The 19943-nt window shown below is 42.8% G+C and overlaps 1 protein-coding gene across 2 annotated transcripts in view; it reads right to left on the bottom strand.

Moving 5' to 3' along the window:
* TESC (tescalcin) overlaps positions 1 to 19943 on the bottom strand; it is a 56930-nt gene that overhangs the window by 23765 nt on the left and 13222 nt on the right. The window contains exons 1-2 of one of the 2 annotated variants that reach the window (XM_070763080.1): positions 13484 to 13890; positions 2993 to 3062 (exon numbers count right to left, since the gene is read on the bottom strand). In XM_070763080.1, coding sequence (XP_070619181.1) covers positions 2993 to 3062; positions 13484 to 13541 — 128 coding nt within the window. In that variant the 5' untranslated portion in view covers positions 13542 to 13890. Of the gene's footprint in view, positions 1 to 2992; positions 3063 to 13483; positions 13891 to 19943 lie in introns of those variants that run through there. The other variant, XM_070763081.1, reaches the window with a different exon arrangement.

Below are 19943 nucleotides of genomic sequence, written 5' to 3'. Positions count from 1 at the left end.
ATTTTTGTAGCCCATCTTTGAAACAGATTAGATTAGATTTATTGGATTTATATGCCGCCCCTCTACGCAGACTCGGGGCGGCTCACAACAATAGCAAAAAACAGTACATAGTGACAAATCCAATGCCCACCAATCCAATTACAATTTTAAGTTAAGAAATTCATAAAACAATCCCAATATATATAAAGAACAAGCACACAATCAATCAAACAGCAAAACAACATGGGCAAGGGGGAGATGTTTTAGTTCCCCCATGCCTGACGGCAGAGGTGGGTTTTAAGGAGTTTACGAAAGGCAAGGAGGGTGGGGGCAATCCTAATCTCAGGGGGGAGCTGGTTCCAGAGGGTCGGAGCCACCACAGAGAAGGCTCCTCCCCTGGGTCACACCTACGCAACACCCAAGGCCGATCTACGTGAACCTAACCAGAAGCTCTTTTAAGAGAGCCTTCTACAGGTTGGCTCTCCCCACGAGGCAGGACAATGTGTGAATGTGCTGTTGGAGGCTCCAATCCTTGTTTTCGTCTGCCTCTCCTCCCCCAGAGTCTCAGCATGGTTCTTCCGTACTCACTGTTTGTACTGTGCTGTTATTAATTTTTTATAATCTTTTGGAATCCACCCAAGGACTGTTGGCAAGCAAGCTGCCTTGGATATTGAAATGATAATTGAAAAGTGAAACTGGTTGTCGGGAGCTCCAAACAGATCTCTCGAAATTGAGTGAGTGGGCGACAAAGTGGCAAATGCATTTTAACTTAAACAAGTGCAAAGTTACGCACATCGGGGCAAAGAACCACAATTATACCTACCAACCGATGGGGACCAAGCTTTCTGAGACAATCCAAGAAAGGGATCTTATTTTTATCTATCTATCTATCTATCTATCTATCTATCTATCTATCTATCTATCTATCTATCTATCTATCTATCTATCTATCTATTTTGTCCAATACACAATGAGGGTTTTAGTGGGTATATATCTATATACACATAATAAAATACATGATGAAGGTTATAGAGGAGATACTCATAGTAAAATATATCTAAGAAATAATAGAAAAGAAGATAAAGTAATAGGACATATCAATGAAAGAATAGAAGAAGAGATATAGGAATATAAGAAAGGTATAGGAGATATAGAAGAGCAATAGGACAGGGGAAGGAAGGCACTCTAGTGCACTTGTACTCGCTCCTTACTGACCTCTTAGGAATCTGGATAGGTCAACCATAGATAATCTAAGGGTAAAGTGTTGGGGGTTTGGGGATGACACTATGGAGTCCGGTAATGAGTTCCACGCTTCGACAACTCGGTTATTGAAGTCATATTTTTTACAGTCAAGTTTGGAGCGGTTAATATTAAGTTTAAATCTGTTGTGTGCTCTTGTGTTGTTGTGGCTGAAGCTGAAGTAGTCGCCGACAGACAAGACGTTGCAGCATATGATCTTGTGGGCAATACTTAGATCTTGTTTAAGGCGTCTTAGTTCTAAACTTTCTAGGCCCAGGATTGAAAGTCTAGTCTCGTAGGGTATTCTGTTTCGAGTGGAGGAGTGAAGGGCTCTTCTGGTGAAGTATCTTTAGACATTTTCAAGGGTGTTAATGTCTGAGATGAGATATGGGTTCCAAACAGATGAGCTGTATTCGAGGATGGGTCTGGGGTTTGGGTGGACAGCTCAATGAAGAGGTCAACCCAGTGTGCAGCAGCAGTAAAAAGAGCAAATTCCATCCTTGGCATGATTAGGAAGGGAATTGAAAATAGGTCGGCAAGTGTTATATTGCCTCTGTACAAATTGATGGTGAGACCATAGTTGGAGTCTTGTGTACAGTTCTGGTCACCACACCCCAAGAAGAATAGAATGGAACTGGAAAAGGTGCAAAAAGGGGCAACAAGCATGATCAAGGAAATGGAGCCCCTCTCTTATGAAACCAGGTTGCAACACCTTGGTCTCTTCAGCCTTGAAAGACGGCGTTTAAGGGGTGACTTGATCGAAGTGTGAAAATCATGCATGGGATAGAATTGAAGAAATACATACAATAAAACACGAGATTAATCTCCTTACCCAGAAAAAAATGACCCAAAATCTAAAAATAAACCAATAAACTGGGAAGATGGTTAGCCCATAAAATTGCAAAGCCAAAAAATTGAGCGAAATATACAAGTACATACTAATGGATGCCGATGGGAAAAAAAATATAGAGGAATTCTATAATAATTTATATAAACAAGAAGATACAGATGAAAAATGTTTGGACGACTACTTGAATCATTGTAATCTATCTGCTATTACAGAAGATGAAAGAATTGATGTTAAACACTAAAATCACCATGAATGAATTAACAAAAGTCATAGAGAAACAAAAAGATAACAAATTTCCAGGCCCAGACGGTATTCCGTTTGAAATTTATAAAAATAAATCGCTTCTATCACTTATGTTATTGACGTTTTAGTTTTGATTATTAATTTTATTTATTCACATTGACATAAATGTTTCATTTATTTACCTTGTACTTTTTTCTTAATTTTTTTCGTCCTCCTTTTCATTGTAAAAAAAAAAATTGGTCACCTTACTTAATGTGAATGCTAAGAATTCACATTAGCTAAAGAAAAAGTGGAGGGGTTTTGGGGAAAAGGGAGTCTGTTTCATGATTTGGTCAGGCCTAGGTCAGAACATTTCCAAAGCACCGGAAGGCAGGATAAAAAACAATGGGTGGAAATTAATCCAGGATAGAAGCAACCTGGAATTAAGGAGAAACTTCCTAAAAGTAGGGACGATTAACCAGTGGAACAGCTGGCCTCTAGAAGTTGTATGTGCTCCATCGCTAGAGGTTTTTAAGAAGAAACCAGAGAGTCACGTGCCAATGGTATATGACCTCCTGCTTGAGCAGGGGGGCTAGAATAGAAGACCTCTAAAAACCCTTCCAATTCTGTAATTCTGCATCCTGTGTAGGGTTAGAGAAGGATGAGGCTAACCGGGGTTTAAAAGAAGGCAAAGGGGCTTACCGTATTGTTGGCTGGTCTCCGCTCAGCTGGTTAAACCGCCTATGTAGGTTCTCAATTTGATCCGTAGTAACTACAGAGACAAGACAAACAAGGTTGGTTGTGTGTGTTAAAAGCCATTTGGGAAAAACACATTGCAAACTTTTAAAAATTTCTGCTCGACAAACTGCACCTGAAGGGAGGAATGTCCAGCCAGTGAAACCTGTTTGTTAATAATAAAGTTCCTTGGAACAAACTTCCAGCAGACGTGGTTGGTAAATCCACAGTAACCGAATTTAAACATGCCTGGGATAAACATATATCCATTGTAAGATAAAATACAGGAAATAGTAAAAGGGCAGACTAGATGGACCATGGGGTCTTTTTCTGCCGTCAGTCTTCTATGTTTCTATGTTTCTATAATCTAGTTATGTTCTTTGATTCCTTTCAAGCGATTTCTCTATTTCTGGCTTTTCCAACGATTTTTTTGTTTGTTTTTTAAATAAATACTGGCCTTTTAGAAATGTTCTTGGCACAATTTCCATATTATTGCAGTGTACACTTTTAAAAGCTGAAATACACATTCCTATATACGTATATATATATAATATCTCCTCTATTCACTAAGCACTCAAGGCAAATACGTAAAATTCAGATGAAAAAGAACATTAAAAATCGATGGAATGGTTCTCAAACTCTTTCTTCCTCCAGGTAGTTTATATGTCCTCAAAAGTGGAAAATGTTTGACTTTTCTTAAAATGGAGGAATGGATGATGGTACTTGAATGGCTAAATTGATTTCTTAGATTATGTGGGTGGGGGGGGGAGAGAAATTTATATTTATGGCTGGCTGGAAACTCCTGATAGACTTTTTCCATGAAAAAGGGGAAAAATGCACTTATGACTTGTGGCTTTGATGGTTAGAAAATGTTAGATACTAGAAAAAGAAAATAAGAGGCAATTTTGTAATCATACTTGCAATTTGCTACAAAGGGAATTGGAAACTCTTCTATTTCTTTTTATTATTATTTTTTCTTTACTCCTCTTTCTTTGCTTAGTTATCAACTTTCTGATAGCTTTAATCTCCTTTTTAAAAAACCTGGGATAAGATGTATACCCCCCAAAATGCATTGGTTTCATCTTATCTAACTCAAAAGTGGAATACACTCAAGGGTCCTTCAATCTGATAGTTGCAGAAAGAGAGAGAGACAGACAGACAGACAATGTGAATTGTTGGTGTAGGAAGCACAACTTTGCAACTAACAACAGAATAAGAACTAGAGAACCTATACTTGAGACAATTTATAGTCTAGTGCATAATTAATATGATATAAATATAGCAACTTTAATTCTAATATAATGCTAACACCTGTATTTGTATGCCGCCCCGAGTCTTCGGAGAGGGGCGGCATACAAATCTAAGTAATAAATAATAAAATAAATATACTATTATTAATTTAATTTTCTTTGATTTTCTTCTGTATTTACTTTTGCGCTTTCTTTTTAAAAGTGGAAAATTAATAAAAAATATTTCAAAAGAAAAAAAATGAGAGAACCTGCTCTTAAAGACAGAAAGCAGCCCCCACTTTTTCTCAATAGCCCACAGCGGATGCCAGCGCTTAAGGAGATAAAGATCTTCTTGAAAGAAGAAGCCAACTATCTAGATGGCTCTGTTCATAAGCAAAGCAAACGCTGCAGGCAGGAATCCATTCAAGGCAGGATGTTTCAAAACTCCTTGACAGAAAGGTAGGATTAGAAAACAGCCCCTCACCCAAAACCCAACATTTATTTATTTATTTATTTAATTTATTTATTGGATTTATATGCCGCCCCTCTCCGAAGACTCGGGGCGGCTAACAGCAATCATAAAACAGTGTACGATAATAATCCAATACTAAAAAACAAATTAAAAAACCCTTAATATAAAAAACCAAACATACATACAAACATACCATGCATAAAATTGTAAAGGCCTAGGGGGAAAAGGAATCTTAATTCCCCCATGCCTGGCGGCAGAGGTGGGTTTTAAGTAGCTTACAAAAGGCAAGGAGGGTGGGGGCAATTCTAATCTCTGGGGGGAGTTGGTTCCAGAGGGCCGGGGCCGCCACAGAGAAGGCTCTTCCCCTGGGTCCCGCCAAGCGGCATTGTTTAGTTGAAGGGACCCGGAGAAGTCCCTGAGATAATCTGGTCCGGTGCCATGAAGGGCTTTATAGGTCATAACCAACACTTTGAATTGTGACCGGAAACTGATCGGACCCAAATGGCTTAAAGTCCAACCTCTCTTGAGTTCTGTTGACTCTTATCGAGTGGCAATTTAGTACTGACCCGTCGCTGGTTAGATTCTTGTGTAAAGGCCTGAGCGATGAATCAACTTAAGTGGAGCTCAACGTCTGGTATTCTTTTTTGCATCTGACAATATGTGAAAAAATCAAACTCACCCAGGAAGGCGAGGGAAGACTGCTTTCTCCCACCAGGGAGAACAAAGCCAACTGTTCCCACCTCCTTGATTTTGCTACTACCATCTGCTCTTCTTTTGAAGAAAAGAGTGACAAGACAATTGACAGCCTTGTATTGAAATGATTTACTTGCAAAGGGGAAATCTGTTCTCAGATCAGCAATGGGTTGGCTAACCTGGATTGGTTCTTTCTACTCCACCAGACTTGAAATATAGCAGTATCTCTACCTAAGAACGCCTCTACTTACGAACTTTTGTAGATAAGAACCGGGTGTTCAAGGTTGTTTTCCCCTCTTCTCAAGAACCATTTTCCACTTACAAACCCGAGCCTCCGAAACTGTAACTGGAAAAGGCAGGGAGAAGCCTCCGTGGGGCCTCTATAGGAATCTCCTGAGAGGATAAATGGCCGGAAAAGGCAGGGAGAAGCCTCCGTGGGGCCTGTCTAGGAATCTCCTGGGAGGAAACAGGGCCGGAAAAGGAGGGAGAAGCCTCCATGAGCCCTCTCTAGGAATCTCCAGGGAGGAAACAGGGCCGGAAAAGGAGGGAGAAGCCTCCGTGGGGCCTCTCTAGGAATCTCCGGGGAGGAAACAGGGCTGGAAAAGGAGGGAGAAGCCTCTGTGGGGCCTCTCTAGGAATCTCCGGGGAGGAAACAGGGCCGGAACAGGAGGGAGAAGCCTCCGTGGGGCCTCCGCCCTCCCTGTGGTTTCCCCAATCACATGCATTATTTGCTTTTACATTGAATCCTATGGGGGAAAATTTGCTTTTTCTTACAAACTTTGCTTTTTCTTACAAATTACTCAAGACCCACCTTTGTCGCCAGGTATGGGGGAGTTAGGATATTCCTTCCCCTAGGCCATTACAAGTTATGTATGGTATGTTTGTGTGTATGTTTGGTTTTTATAATAAGGGTTTTTAGTTGTCTTATTAAATTGGATTGTTACATGTTGTTTTTTATCATTGTTGTTAGCCGCCCCGAGTCTGCGGAGAGGGGCGGCATACAAATCCAATAAATAATAATAATAATAATAATAATAATAATAATAATAATAATAATAATAATATAAGGGTTCAGGAAATGCAAATATCTCTGCAATACTCAAGATATGTTGCACTAAATTTGGTACTGGTTGATTATAATTGTTTGAAAATACAAATTACCTAAAGCCGCAGACTTTTTGAATGAGGCCTGTTCATCATAAATATTGACATGATGTCGCTTTCAGTTACGCAAAACGGCCAAGAATCTCTATGAAGTTCCTGTTATTCCTCACATGACAGCTCAGCTGTCTAGAGTAATTACAGAGCAAATTATCTGCATAAACTTGCCTGAATGTCCGGTTTGTTTGCTGGAGAAGTGAGAGAGGGAGATTTTTCCTTAAAATTTCCTCTTTGACACGTACAAATGGCCCTTAGTCATTGAAGACCAATTTTATTCCAAGCAGCTTTCATTTATGTTTGCACGGGGGACTTATTTGCTCTTCAGTTTTAACTGCGGATACTTGACATAAATATAAAAAAAATGAGTTTTTTTTAAAAAGCCTTGCTTTTATGGTTAATGTGCTTTTTATGTTGCTCAGGGGTATCTGTAAGATATGCTCAAGAATAGCCAAGTCATGTAATGTTTAATTTGATTATTTTTATTCTAGAACATATCTTAAATAACCATAAATGCCCATGTTCCATGTAATGTCTAATTTAGAGCGAGACATTATCTGATTAACTATTTGTTATTTGTACTTACGGAAGTCTGAATCATCTATCTATCTATCTATCTATCTATCTATCTATCTATCTATCTATCTATCTATCTATCTATCTTTCTACCTATCTACCTACCTATCAACCTGTCTGTCTGTCTGTCTGTCTATCTATCTGTCATCTATCTACTTACCTACCTATCTACATACCCATTATCTATTTATTTATTTATCTACCTACCTACCTACCTATTATCTACCTACCTACGTAACTACCTAGTATCTGTCTGTCTGTCTATCTATCTATCTATCTATCTATCTATCTATCTATCTATCTATCTATCAATCATTTCCTTCTACTTTTAAACATTCTTGGTGTTTGTATGTATGTAAGTGTGTGTGTGTATAAATAAGGTAAAAATTCCCCTCGCACATACATATTAGTTGTTCCCGACTGTAGGGGGCGGTGTTCATCTCTGTTTCAAAGGCAAAGAGTCAGCACTGTCCGGATTCGAACCGGCAAACTGCCGACATTTCTGATCGACCAAGATCCTTGCAGTGGGTAGACAATGGCTAAAATGATGATACACACACACACACACACCCCATATATATGATTTGTGTGTTGTGCATGTGTGTGTATCTCTTCACTGTTGATTTGAAACCTGCTTTTTGAGATGCTTGTAAAACACCGCCCCAAAGTTTTTCTTCATAGTTGTCTTTCTACTATAATTCTTTTCTTTTAAAATATTATTTATTAATTTTCCACTTTTAAAAAGAAAACACAAAAATAAGTACCAAAGAAAATAAAAGAAAATTTAAAAAATAATATATACATATATATAAGCATTAAAGACACTCAAAGAACATCCCAGATCTGAATGAATGAAATATTCTCATTGAATACTTTGTTCTGTAAAAAGTTGAATGTGCACAACAGCAGGTGAAATTGATTTTTTTTATCAGTGTATATAAATTACTACATGCTTTTTGCCATTAACAAAATAATTTCATATATGCTTCAATGATTTAGGCTATATCCCCCCTCCCCCAATTGTAAAATCTAGACTTTGTTACATACTTCAAAATATTTCAGAAAATAAAATATAATAAATTAACATATTAAAACAACTATAAAACTACTTATACTTTTCTTTATCTTACCGTCAGGCATGGGGGAATTGAGACATCTCCCCCAGGCCTATACAATTCATGTATGATATGTTTGTGTGTCTGTCTGCTTTAATAACGGGTTTTTAAAATGTTTTTAAATTATTAGATTTGTCTTGAATTGTTTTATTGTTGTTGTGAGCCGCCCCGAGTCTACAGAGAGGGGCGGCATACAAATCTAATCAATTAATCAATAAATCAATCAATCAATAAATAAATACTATAATTCTTTTTACTGTTGTCTTCCATAACACAGAGAAAGGGGAGTGAGAGAGAGATGCATAGTAATTCTAGATGGTGTAAACATATTGCAAACCTCTTTGAGTACAGCAATCAAAAAGTGCTCCATAAACACAAAATGTGGGTTTTTTTGTGGTTATATACTAGATTTATATCCTGCCTTTCTACCCCTTGGTTAAAAGTAGCCAAACCGAATCCAAATGGCCTGTATCGTTTTTTCTCTCATTTCATAATGGAATTTTGTTCAGTTTACTTTTGCCAATTCCACTTTATTCCCTCTTTTAATTAGCCTGTCTTTCAACAATGCAATCTTTAGCCCGCCGTTCCCAATTGCAGGCGATAAAAAAGTTTTTGGCTGTTCTTAGATGCCAAACGTTTTGTAACGGGGGGACATAAATTATTCCATCCTTATATCCCTCTCCTAGTTCAGTTTAAGGGAGGCCGTGGCTCTCCAGCTATTGCTGGACTCCGGTGCCCATCAGCCACCGTGAGCTCAGCCAAAGGGCCCCGAGGAGAGCAATTTCAGTCTGTTTGGGAAAAGAGGGTGGATTGGACATTTGGGCAGAAGATGTTATGGCAGCCTGGAGTGCTGTGCAGAATTGCTTTGTTCCCAGAAACTATCCTCTTTTCCCCCGTTTTTTTGCTTTCATCCAATCCAAAATCCCATCTCTGCCCAGGAAAACAGTAGCAGGAAGAGAGCTTGGAAGGCAGTATCCAATTTTTAGAAGAAAGAAAGAAAGAAAGAAAGAAAGGGAAGGAGAGAGAGAAAGAAAGAAAGAAAGGAGGGAGGGAGGGAGAGAGAAAGAAAGAGGGAGAGGGAGAGAGAGAGAGAAAGAAAGAAAGAAAGAAAGAAAGGGAAGGAGAGAGAGAGAGAAAGAAAGAAAGAGAGGGAGGGAGGAGAAAGAAAGAAAGAAAGAAGGGGGGGAGGGGGAGAGAGAAAGAAAGAAAGGGAGGGGGAGAGAGAGAAAGAAAGAAAGAGAGGGAGGGAGGGAGAGAAAGAAAGAGAGGGAGGGAGAGAAAGAAAGAAAGAAAGAAAGAGAGGGGGGAGGGAGGGAGAGAGAGAAAAAAAGAAAGAAAGAGAGGGAGAGAGAGAGAGAGAGAAAGAAAGAAAGAAAGAGAGGGAAAGGGAGAAAGAAAGAGAGAGAGGGAGAGAGAGAGAGAAAGAAAGAAAGAGAGGGAGGGAGAGAGAGAAAGAAAGAAAGAGGGGGGAGGGAGAGAGAGAAAGAAAGAAAGAAAGAGAGGGAGGGAGAGAAAGAAAGAAAGAAAGAAAGAAAGAGAGGGGGAGGGAGGGAGTGAGAGAGAAAGAAAGAAAGAGGGGGGAGGGAGAGAGAAAAAGAAAGAAAGAGAGGGAGGGAGAGAAAGAAAGAAAGGGGGGAGGGAGGGAGTGAGAGAGAAAGAAAGAAAGAGAGGGAGGGAGAGAAAGAAAGAAAGAAAGAAAGAAAGAGAGGGGGAGGGAGGGAGTGAGAGAGAAAGAAAGAAAGAAAGAAAGAAAGAGGGGGGAGGGAGAGAGAGAAAGAAAGAAAGAGAGGGAGGGAGAGAGAGAAAGAAAGAAAGAGAGGGAGGGAGAGAAAGAAAGAAAGAAAGAAAGAAAGAGAGAGAGGGGGAGGGAGGGAGTGAGAGAGAAAGAAAGAGAGGGAGGGAGGGAGAGAAAGAAAGAAAGAAAGAAAGAAAGAGATTATGGAGAAAAAATTAAAAAAATGACCTAGAAAAAAATTCTAGGTTGGATCTCTGTTTGATAAACTTCCACCTGTTACTTCTTGTCCAGAGTCTCTTGTAGGCATCTTGTTCCTAGATGCTTGGGAGAATTTGCACAGGTGAGTTCTGCTTGTTCAGGTACATCTTAGTGACATGATTTTACTTGTTGATCTATTTATATAGCTGCCTACAAGAGACTCTGGACAGCTTGCAACATTCACCACATCAGGGCAAAGGAAGCTGCGTGGACATCTTTTTCCTTTGTCTATCTCGCTTGGTAGATTCCCCAACTTTTCAAAGATACTTCATTCCCGAAATAAAACTTTTCGGGGTTTTCTTTTTTGACAGCTTGGAAACACCGTTGGGGAATTTAAACTGTCCAAAGATGAACCAAAGAGGTAGTTTAAAAAACAAACAAGTTTTAGCACCATCACCCCTTCCAAAACTCTCTGGACGGCTTCCTGGGATAATGAACCTGCTTCAAAAAATTCTCCCAAAATTTAAAAAAAATCCCAGAAGGATTTTAAAAAGCGCTTTGAGACTAAGAGCCAACTTTGGAGAAACTCAGCTCATTCTTTTTTTAGTCTTGTGGGATTAAAAAAAAAAGTCCCTTGATTGTGAGTGGAGCGGTTACATAAATCTGACAAAAAAATATACTGCTCAAAAAATAAATAAATAAAGGGAACACTCCAATAACACATCCTAGATCTGAATGAATGAAGTATTTTCATTGAATACTTTGTTCTATACAAAGTTGAATGTGCACAACAGCAGGTGAAATTGGTTGTCAATTAGTGTTGCTTCCTAAGTGGACAGTTTGATTTCACAGAAGTTTGATTTACTTGGAGTTATATTCTGCTGTTTAAGTCAGTGTTTTTCAACCAGTGTGCCGCGGCACACTAGTATGCCGTGAGACATGGTCAGGTGTGCCGCGAAGCTCAGAGAGAGAAAGAAAACAAGAGAGAGGGAAAGAAAGAAAGAGAGAAAGAAAGAAAGAAAGAGAAAGAAAACAAGAGAGAAAGAAAACAAGAGAAAGAAAGCAAGAGAGAGAGAGAGAAAGAAAGCAAGAGAGCGAGAAAGCAAGACAGAGAGAGAAAGTGAGAGAGAAAGGAAGTAAGAGAGAGAGAAAGAGAACAAGAGAGAGAGAGCAAGGGAGAGAGAGAAAGAAAGAGAGAGAGAAAGAGAGGGAGGGAGGGAGAAAGACAGCAAAAAAGAGAGGAAGGAAGGAAGAGAGAAGAAAGAGGGATGGAGAGAGAGAAAAAAGAAGGGAGAGAGAAATAGAGCGAAAGGGAGGAAGAGAGAGAAAAAAGTTTTGTCCAAACTTTTTTTAGCCGCTCCCCCCCCCCCCCCCCCCCCCCCACTCAATGTGCCCCAGGGTTTTGTAATGTAAAAAATGTGCCATGGCTCAAAAATAGGTTGAAAATCACTGGTTTAAGTGTTCCCTTTATTTTTTTGAGCAGTGTAAATAAAATAAAAATACAGAAGCATTCCATTTGTTGGTTTTCACTAGGGCACAGCCACTGCCATTTCATTAATATCTCAGCCACTTAAAGGATGGAAAATTGAACGAGAAACGAGAGCTGCCTTTTAAAAAGCAAAAAGCATTCGACTCATTAGAATGGGCATCAATCTTTCCTGTCTGTCCCAAGAAAGATGCACCCAATTTTTCTGGTGAAGGGGGCGCCCAAATTAAATACGTTTATTTCTGACCCTTTTCAACCTGGGCTGTCGAGAATCTAGGCGTCTTTTTTACAACACCAACAAGCTCCTCCTCTCCAGCTTCTTAAATTTTAAATCCAGGAGGAGAGGAGGACAGGCTTAATCTCCCTGGCTTCTTTCCATTCCCTTAAAATGATTTGTGTGCTGCTGCAAAAAGATGGTGCAAGGTAGACTATTCTTGTGCACGGTGCCAACCACACACACACACACACACACACACACACCCCGGTTGTACCTTCTCCCCTTTCTAAGGTTTTCCAGTCTCAACTCTCCTTGGCTCTGCTGTGCGACACAGTCCCCGGGGTTTCCTTGACTTGTCGCGTCTTTCTCAAGGACTTTTATTTTCATTCTGGCTGCAATGCATGCCCTTCTCTCTCTCTCTGTCTCTCTGTCTCTCTATTTCTGTCTTTCTTTTTCTGTCTCTCTGTCTTTCCCTTTCGCTCTGTCTTTCTCTCTCTCTGTTTCTCTGTCTTTCTTTCCTCTTTCTTTTTCTCTTCTTTTTCTTTCTCTCTCTTTCTTTCTGTGTGTCTCTCTCTCTGTGTCTTTCTCCTCTCTCTCTGTCTCTCTCTCTCTTTCTCTCTCTGTCTCTCTTTCTCTCTCTCTTTCCCTTTCTCTCTCTTTCTGTCTTTCTCTCTCTCTTTCTGTCTTTCTTTCTCTCACTTTTCTCTGTCTTTCCTTTCTCTTTCTCTGTCTCTCTCTCTCCCCCCCCCTCTCTCTTTCTTTCTCTCTCTCTCTTTCTCTTGCTTGGGGCATGCTTCTCCTCCACGGCTCCCTAGGAACCCCCCACCCTCCAAAGAGTGAGTCTGCCAAGTGCCACCGCCCTTGGCAAAGCTGCCGCCTGCAAAGGCCGAGACTCCAAGGTTCATGGGGAGGAGGAATTGCTTCATGGCACCAGGATTTCCCCCCTTAACAAACTTCCCCAAACAGGCAGGAGGTGGTTGGCCAGAAAGCCAGATTGAGCAAAGTTGCTGGAGAAGTGATGGCCCCTTCGGTGACCACCACCCCACGCCAACCTGGTGCCTTTGAGGAAGCTTTGCAGCCCAGCAAGGGTTGGGTGGGTGGGTGAGCAGAGAGAGGCGTCAGCCTTGCCTTCCTCCTCCCCCTCTTCCTCCTCTTCTTCTCCTCCTCCTCCTCCTCCTCTTCCTCCTCTTTACCCTCCTTCTCCTCTTCCTCCTCTTCCCCACCCTCCTCCTCCTCTTCACTCCCCTTCTCCTCCTCCTCTTCACCCTCCTTCTCTTCCTCTATCTCTTCTTCTTCTTCCTCCTCCTCTTCTTCCTTTTCATTCTACTTCTCCTTCTCCTCCTCTTCATTTTATTTATTTATTTATTCATTGATTGATTGATTGGATTCATATGCCGCCCCTCTCCGAGGACTCGGGGCGGCTCACAACACATTAGAGCCACATATAAAAACACCCTCCTCCTCTTCCTCCTCCTGGGCGATGCCACCCCCCCTCCCCTCCCCAAAGGACGCGAAAAGCCAAAACTCCCACGAAGGGGAGACGCGCGGAGCCGGTGGGGGGATCCCGCCTTGTACTCACAGCCGGTCTTGTGGGCGAGTTGGCGGGTCTCCTCGGAGATGGAGTGGGACGCGCCCATGCCTGGGGCTCAGGGTCGGGGGGCTTCGGCGACGGCAGAAAGCTGGGCTCCCGGGCTGGATCAAGGCAGGGCGGGCGAGGGAGACGGGGCAGGGGCGCATGGGCCCCGGAGTGCTGGAGCGCAGCGCTCACTCGGCTGCGGCGTTTGAAATCTTGGAGGAAGCATGCAGGCGAAGGAGAAGCTCCAGAAAGAGGAGGAGGAGGAGAGGAGGAAGGGAAGAAGGCTCCCCCAGGGTCCCAACGCCTGCCGCCTTGCCTGTGGCTGAGACGCACCAGAGCGCAGGAGCTGGACCGATTTGCTACCCTGGGGGGATTTTTCCACTGCTCTTCCTGGGGGAGACAGGCAGCGTTAGCAACCAGCAAACATTTGCAGCTCTTGCAAATTTGACAAGAGGAACTAACAGATGTTTATTTTTGGGGGGGAGGGGGGTTGGAGTGGGAGAAGAGATTTTAAAAGTCATCAAAGGAGGTGGAGGCTGCAAGCCTCGAACTCTCTTCCTTGGTAATAATAACAACAGCAACAGAGTTGGGACCTTGGAGGTCTTTTAGCCCCACCCCCTGCTTAGGCAGGAAACCCTACACTACTTCAGACAGATGGTTATCCAAAATCTTCTTTAAAACTTCCAGTGTTGGGGCTTTCACAACTTCTGGAGGCCAGCTGTTCCACAGATTAATTGTTTTCACTGTCAAGAAATTTCTCCTTAATTTTAAGTTGCTTCTCGCCTTGATTAGCTTCCACCCATTGCTTCTTGTTCTACCCTAATGTGCTTTGGAGAATAGCTTGACTCCTCCTTCTTTGTGGCAGCTCCTGAAATATTGGAAGGCTGCTATCATGTCTCCCCTAGTCCTTCTTTTCATTAAACTATCCATGCCCAGTTCTTGCAACCATTCTTCATATGTTTTAGCCTCCAGTCCCCTAATCATCTTGGTTGCTCTTCTCTGGACTTTTTCTAGAGTCTCAACATCCTTTTTGCATCGTGGTGACCAAAACTGATTGCAGGATTCCAAGTGTGGCCTTACCAAGGCTTTATAAAGTGGCATTAACACTTCACGTGATCTTGATTCTATCCCTCTGTGAATGCAGCCTAGAACTGGGTTGGCTTTTTTGGCAGCTGCTGCACACAGCTGGCTCCTATTTAAACGGTTGTCCACTAGGACTCCAGGACCCCTCTCGCAATTACTACTGTTGAGCAATGTACCACATATACAGCACCTGTGCATTTTGTTTTTCTTGCCTAAATGTAGAACCTGACTTGTTTCACCCTTGAATTGCATTTTGTTAGATAGGGCCCATTATTCAAGTTTGTCAAGATCCTTCTGTATTTTGCTCCTGTCTTCTGCAGTGTTGGCTATTTATTTATTTATTTATTATTTAGATTTGTATGCCGCCCCTCTCCGCAGACTCGGGGCGGCTCACAACAAAGTGAAACAATTTACAACAAATCTAAATTACAGTTTTAAAATATTTTTAAAAAACCCTTTTTCTAAACAAACATACATACAGACATACCATTCATAAATTGTATATGCCCGGGGGAGATGTCTCAGTTCCCCCATGCCTGACGACAAAGGTGGGTCTTAAGGAGCTTACGAAAGGCAAGGAGAGTAGGGGCAGTTCTAATCTCCGGGGGGAGTTGGTTCCAGAGGGCCGGGGCCGCCACAGAGAAGGCTCTTTCCCTGGGGCCCGCCAAGCGACATTGTTTAGTTGACGGGACCCGGAGAAGGCCCACTCTGTGGGACCTAATCGGTCGCTGGGATTCATGCGGCAGCAGGTGGTCTCGGAGATATTCTGGTCCGGTGCCATGAAGGGCTTTAAAGGTCATAACCAACACTTTGAATTGTGACCGGAAATTGATCGGCAACCAATGCAGACTGCGGAGTGTTGGTGAAACATGGGCATACCTAGGTAAGCCCATGACTGCTCTCGCAGCTGCATTCTGCACGATCTGGAGTTTCCGAACACTTTTCAAAGGTAGCCCCATTCCTGCCAGTTTGGTGTCATCTGTAAATTTCATAAGTTCCTCATCTATCCCCCCTGTCCAATTCCCTCCTTCCAGGAGATGAAACTCTGATCCATTAGTTCAACAAGGACTGGATGTTCTTCTCCAACCTCTTTCGTTGCTAACAACAAATCATGATTAATTCATAATGGGAGTTGGAGGCTGCCCAGAGAAGAAATATCTTCTGTTGCCATTGGAGCATGGAAAGGAGAATCTGAATTGCGACAAAGAGTTAGGCCTTCTTGTATTGTAAAAGTTTGTGGTGCGATCTCAGAGTGAGATAGACAAATTGAACAGGTTAGGTTAGGGGTTGTTTTGATGTCTTTCCTGTATGGTCGGCTGTCCAACTTTGGCAACGTTAAAGACTTGTGGATAACAAGTTGTGGATACTTCAAGTTGTGGATAACAACTTCAGGAGTTGTTAACCTAATCCTACATAGTTTCTGCTCCGCTAATCTCACACTACTAACCAGAGCATACAAAACTTTCACCAGACCAATCCTTGAATACAGCTCAACTGTCTGGAACCCACACCGTATTTCGGACATAAACACTCTGGAAAATGTCTAGAGATACTTTACCAGAAGAGCCCTCCACTCACAACAAAATATCCTACACAACTAGACTTACAATCCTAGGTTTAGAAAGCTTAAAACTTAGCCCATAAAATCATCTGCTATAATGTCCTTCCTGTCAACGACTACTTCAGCTTCAACCACAACAACACTCGAGCACACAACAGATAGAAAAGTAAAGTAAACCACTCTAAATTCGACTGCAGGAAATACGACTTTAGTAACCGAGTAGTTGATGCATGGAACTCACTACTAGACTCTGTAGTATCATCACCTAACCCTCAAAACTTTACCCTAAACTATCCATTGTTGACCTTTCCCAATTCCTAAGAGGTCAGTAAGGGGCGTGCATAAGTGCACCAGCGTACCTTCTGTTCCCTGTCCTAATGTTTCTCTTTTACTAGTATCATGTATATAAATATTTCAATTTATTAGATTTGTATGCTGCCGCTCTCCGAAGACTCGGGGCGGCTCACAACAGTAATAAAAACAGTGTAAAAATGGAACAAATCTAATAATAAAATATATAAAAACCTCAACAATTAAAAACCATACAGCACATACACATCAAACACGAAATATAATAAGCCTGGGGAAGGTGTCTTAGTTCCCCCATGCCTGGCGATATAGGTGGGTCTTAAGTAACTTGCGAAAGACAAGGAGGGTGGGGGCCATTCCAATCTCCGGGGGAAATTGATTACAGAGGGCCGGGGTCGCCACAGAGAAGGCTCTTCCCCTGGGGCCCGTCAAATGACATTGTTTAGTCGATATCTTTGTATACCACCTATACGTACTTGACTAAATCAATCAAATCAATCAATCAAACAGACAAATAAATAAATTGCAACTCTCAGAATTCTGGGAGTTGAAGTCCACAGGTCTTAAATTGACCAAGGTTGGACACTCCTGTTCTAAATATAGTGTTTCTCACCCTTGGCCACTTTAAGATAAGTGGACTTCAACTCCCAGAATTCCCTAACTAGCCATGATAGAAACACTAACTCCAAGAAGCTGCCTGCTCATGGAACCTCCTTCCACAAGATTTCAATGTGGGCCATCCCAGTTTGCAAAAGGCTCGTGGAACCTCAATTGTGAATACTCCAAACACTGGAGGTTTTTAAGAAGATGTTGGATAACCATCTGTCTGAAGTAGTGTAGGGTTTCCTGCCTAAGCAGGGGGTTGGGCTAGAAGACCTCCAAGGTCCCTTCTAACTCTATTATTATTATTATTATTATTATTATTATTATTATTATTATTATTATTATTATTATTATTATTATAAGCCAGAAGGTAATGTTAGTTTTGGTTGGATGATAGTTTCTCGGGAACATCTGGACGGCTACAGAATTTGAGCAGCCCAAAGGCTTAAGAATTCCTAAAATCACACCTGAGTTGTGATGAGGGGACCACAAGCACATCTTTGGCCTTTATGAAGGTAGCCACAGGGTATCTAACTCTAAAGCCTTGGAAAATTTGTTATTGTTCATTCTGCAATCCCATGAGCCATAGCATAGCAGGTCCTCCTGCCTTCTGTTATGTCCTGAAGTTGGAAGAATTATTACCCAGCAAACAACATTGAGGCTTATAGCCCAGAAATTCTTCACAAGAAGAGTCCTTCACTCCTCCTCTCGAAACAAAGTACTGTACCTTACTCCTCCAGACTTCAAATACTGCGGCTAGACAATCTACAACCACGTCGCCTCCTAAATGATTTAACTGTCCTTCATAAGATCATACACCATAAATCCTTCCTGGTTAGTGACTACTTCACCTTCAACAACAACAACACAAAAGCATGTAATAAATACAAACTACCGGTAAATGTAAATCGCTTCAAACTTGACTGCAGAAAATACGACTTCAGCAACAGAGTGATCAATGCCTGGAACTCACTACAGTGATCCCTCGAGTTTCGCGTCCTCGAGCATCGCGAAAGGGCTATATCGCGAGTTTTCAACCCGGAAGTGAACAACACCATCTGCGCATGCGTGCCCTTTTTTCTATGGCCACGCATGCGTAGATGGTGGAGTTTCCCCAGCTGGGAAGCAATAAGAGCAACGGGGTGGGTGGGGGAAGGCCGGGCGGCGCGCGCGCGGGGGCCGCTTCCCAGCTGGGAAGCAATAAGAGCAACAGGGTGGGCGGGGGAAGGCCGGGCGGCGCGCGCGCGGGGGCCGCTTCCCAGCTGGGAAGCAATAAGAGCAACGGGGTGGGCGGGGGAAGGCCGGGTGGCGCGCGCGCGGGGGCCGCTTCCCAGCTGGGAAGCAATAAGAGCAACGGGGTGGGCGGGGGAAGGCCGGGCGGCACGCGCGCGGGGGCCGCTTCCCAGCTGGGAAGCAGCGAGAGCAACGGGGTGGGCAGGCGAAGGCTGGGCGGCGCGCGCGCGGACAAGCAGCAGCAGCGAGGCGGCGGGGAAACCCCAATCTTCGGCTCCTCGCTGCTGCGGTGGAAGTAAAAACACCATCTGCGCATGCGCGGATGGTGTTTTTACTTCCGCACCGCTACTTCGCGAAAAATCGATCGTCGCGTGGGGTCCTGGAACGGAACCCTCGCGATGATCGAGGGACCACTGTACTTGACTTTGTGGTTTCTTCCCCCACCCCCAAAATCTTCAACCTTAAATTATCTACTGTGGACCTCTCCCCTTTTCCAAGAGGTCTGTAAGGGGCGTGCATAAGCGCATTGTTGTGCCTATTGTCCCCTGTCCTTCTGTCCTATTATCCTTTTTAATCACTTCTTTATACTTTGTTATGTTAATACAAACTATAACTCTATACAGTGATACCTTGTCTTACAAACTTAATTGGTTCCGGTACGAGGTTCTTAAGGTGAAAAGTTTGTAAGATGAAACAATGTTTCCCATAGGAATCAATGGAAAAGCGATTAATGCGTGCAAGCCCAAAATTCACCCCTTTTGCCAGCTGAAGCACCTGTTTTTGCGCTGCTGGGATTCCCCTGCGGCGCCCCTCCATGGGAAACCCCACCTCCATGTTTTTGCGATGCTGCAGGGGAATCCCAGCAGGGAGAACCCAGAATCGCAAAAACAAGCGCTTCGCTGGCAACGGAAGTCCAGAGGTGGGGTTTCCCAGTGAAGGGAGCATCAGTGAAATCTTAGCATTGCGAAAACCCCGAAGTCCTCGAAACCCCACCTCCAGACCTCTGTGTTTTCGTGATGCTGCAATTTCACTGAGGCTCCCCTTGCTGGGAAACCCCACCTCCATAATTCCATTGCCAGCGAAGTGCCCGTTTTTGCGCTGCTGCGATTCCCCTGCAGCATCACAAAAGCACGGAAGTCCGGAGGTGGGGTTTCCCATGGAGGGGAGCCTCAGGGGAATCCCAGCAGTGCAAAAACGGGTGCTTTGCTAGCAACAGAAGTCCGGAGGCGGGGCACCCCAGCGGCAGCGGTGGGTTTGTAAGGTGAAAATAGTTTGTAAGAAGAGACAAAAAAATCTTAAACCCCGGGTTTGTATCTCGAAAAGTTTGTATGACGAGGCGTTTGTAAGACGAGGTATCACTGTACTTGTTTGACAAATATAATACAAGTAATAAATAAATAAAAGGCAGTTGCGGCCAAGGAAAAAGATGGAAAACACTTTCTTTTTTTAAAAAAACTTGCAGAGTAAGCAATTGCATTGACCAAGAACTGCTTTTTTAATTCAATTTTGTAAATTGCTTTCCCACGGGGTGCCCTTATGGGGAGAAAGAGAGAGAGAGAAGGTGGAACGTTGGGAGAAACGGCATTTGTTTGGCACAAGGTTTAAGGCGGTGAACCTCAACCCTAGATCTTAATGTGCTCTTCAGAAAGGTGAGAAAGGCAGAGGGAAGGGAAA

The sequence above is a fragment of the Erythrolamprus reginae genome, chromosome 10, assembly GCF_031021105.1.
Source record: "Erythrolamprus reginae isolate rEryReg1 chromosome 10, rEryReg1.hap1, whole genome shotgun sequence".
In the NCBI taxonomy this organism is placed as follows: Eukaryota; Metazoa; Chordata; class Lepidosauria; order Squamata; family Dipsadidae; genus Erythrolamprus; species Erythrolamprus reginae.
The sequence above is the reverse complement of the archived record's forward strand: the minus strand, read 5'-3'. Positions and strand labels throughout refer to the sequence as shown.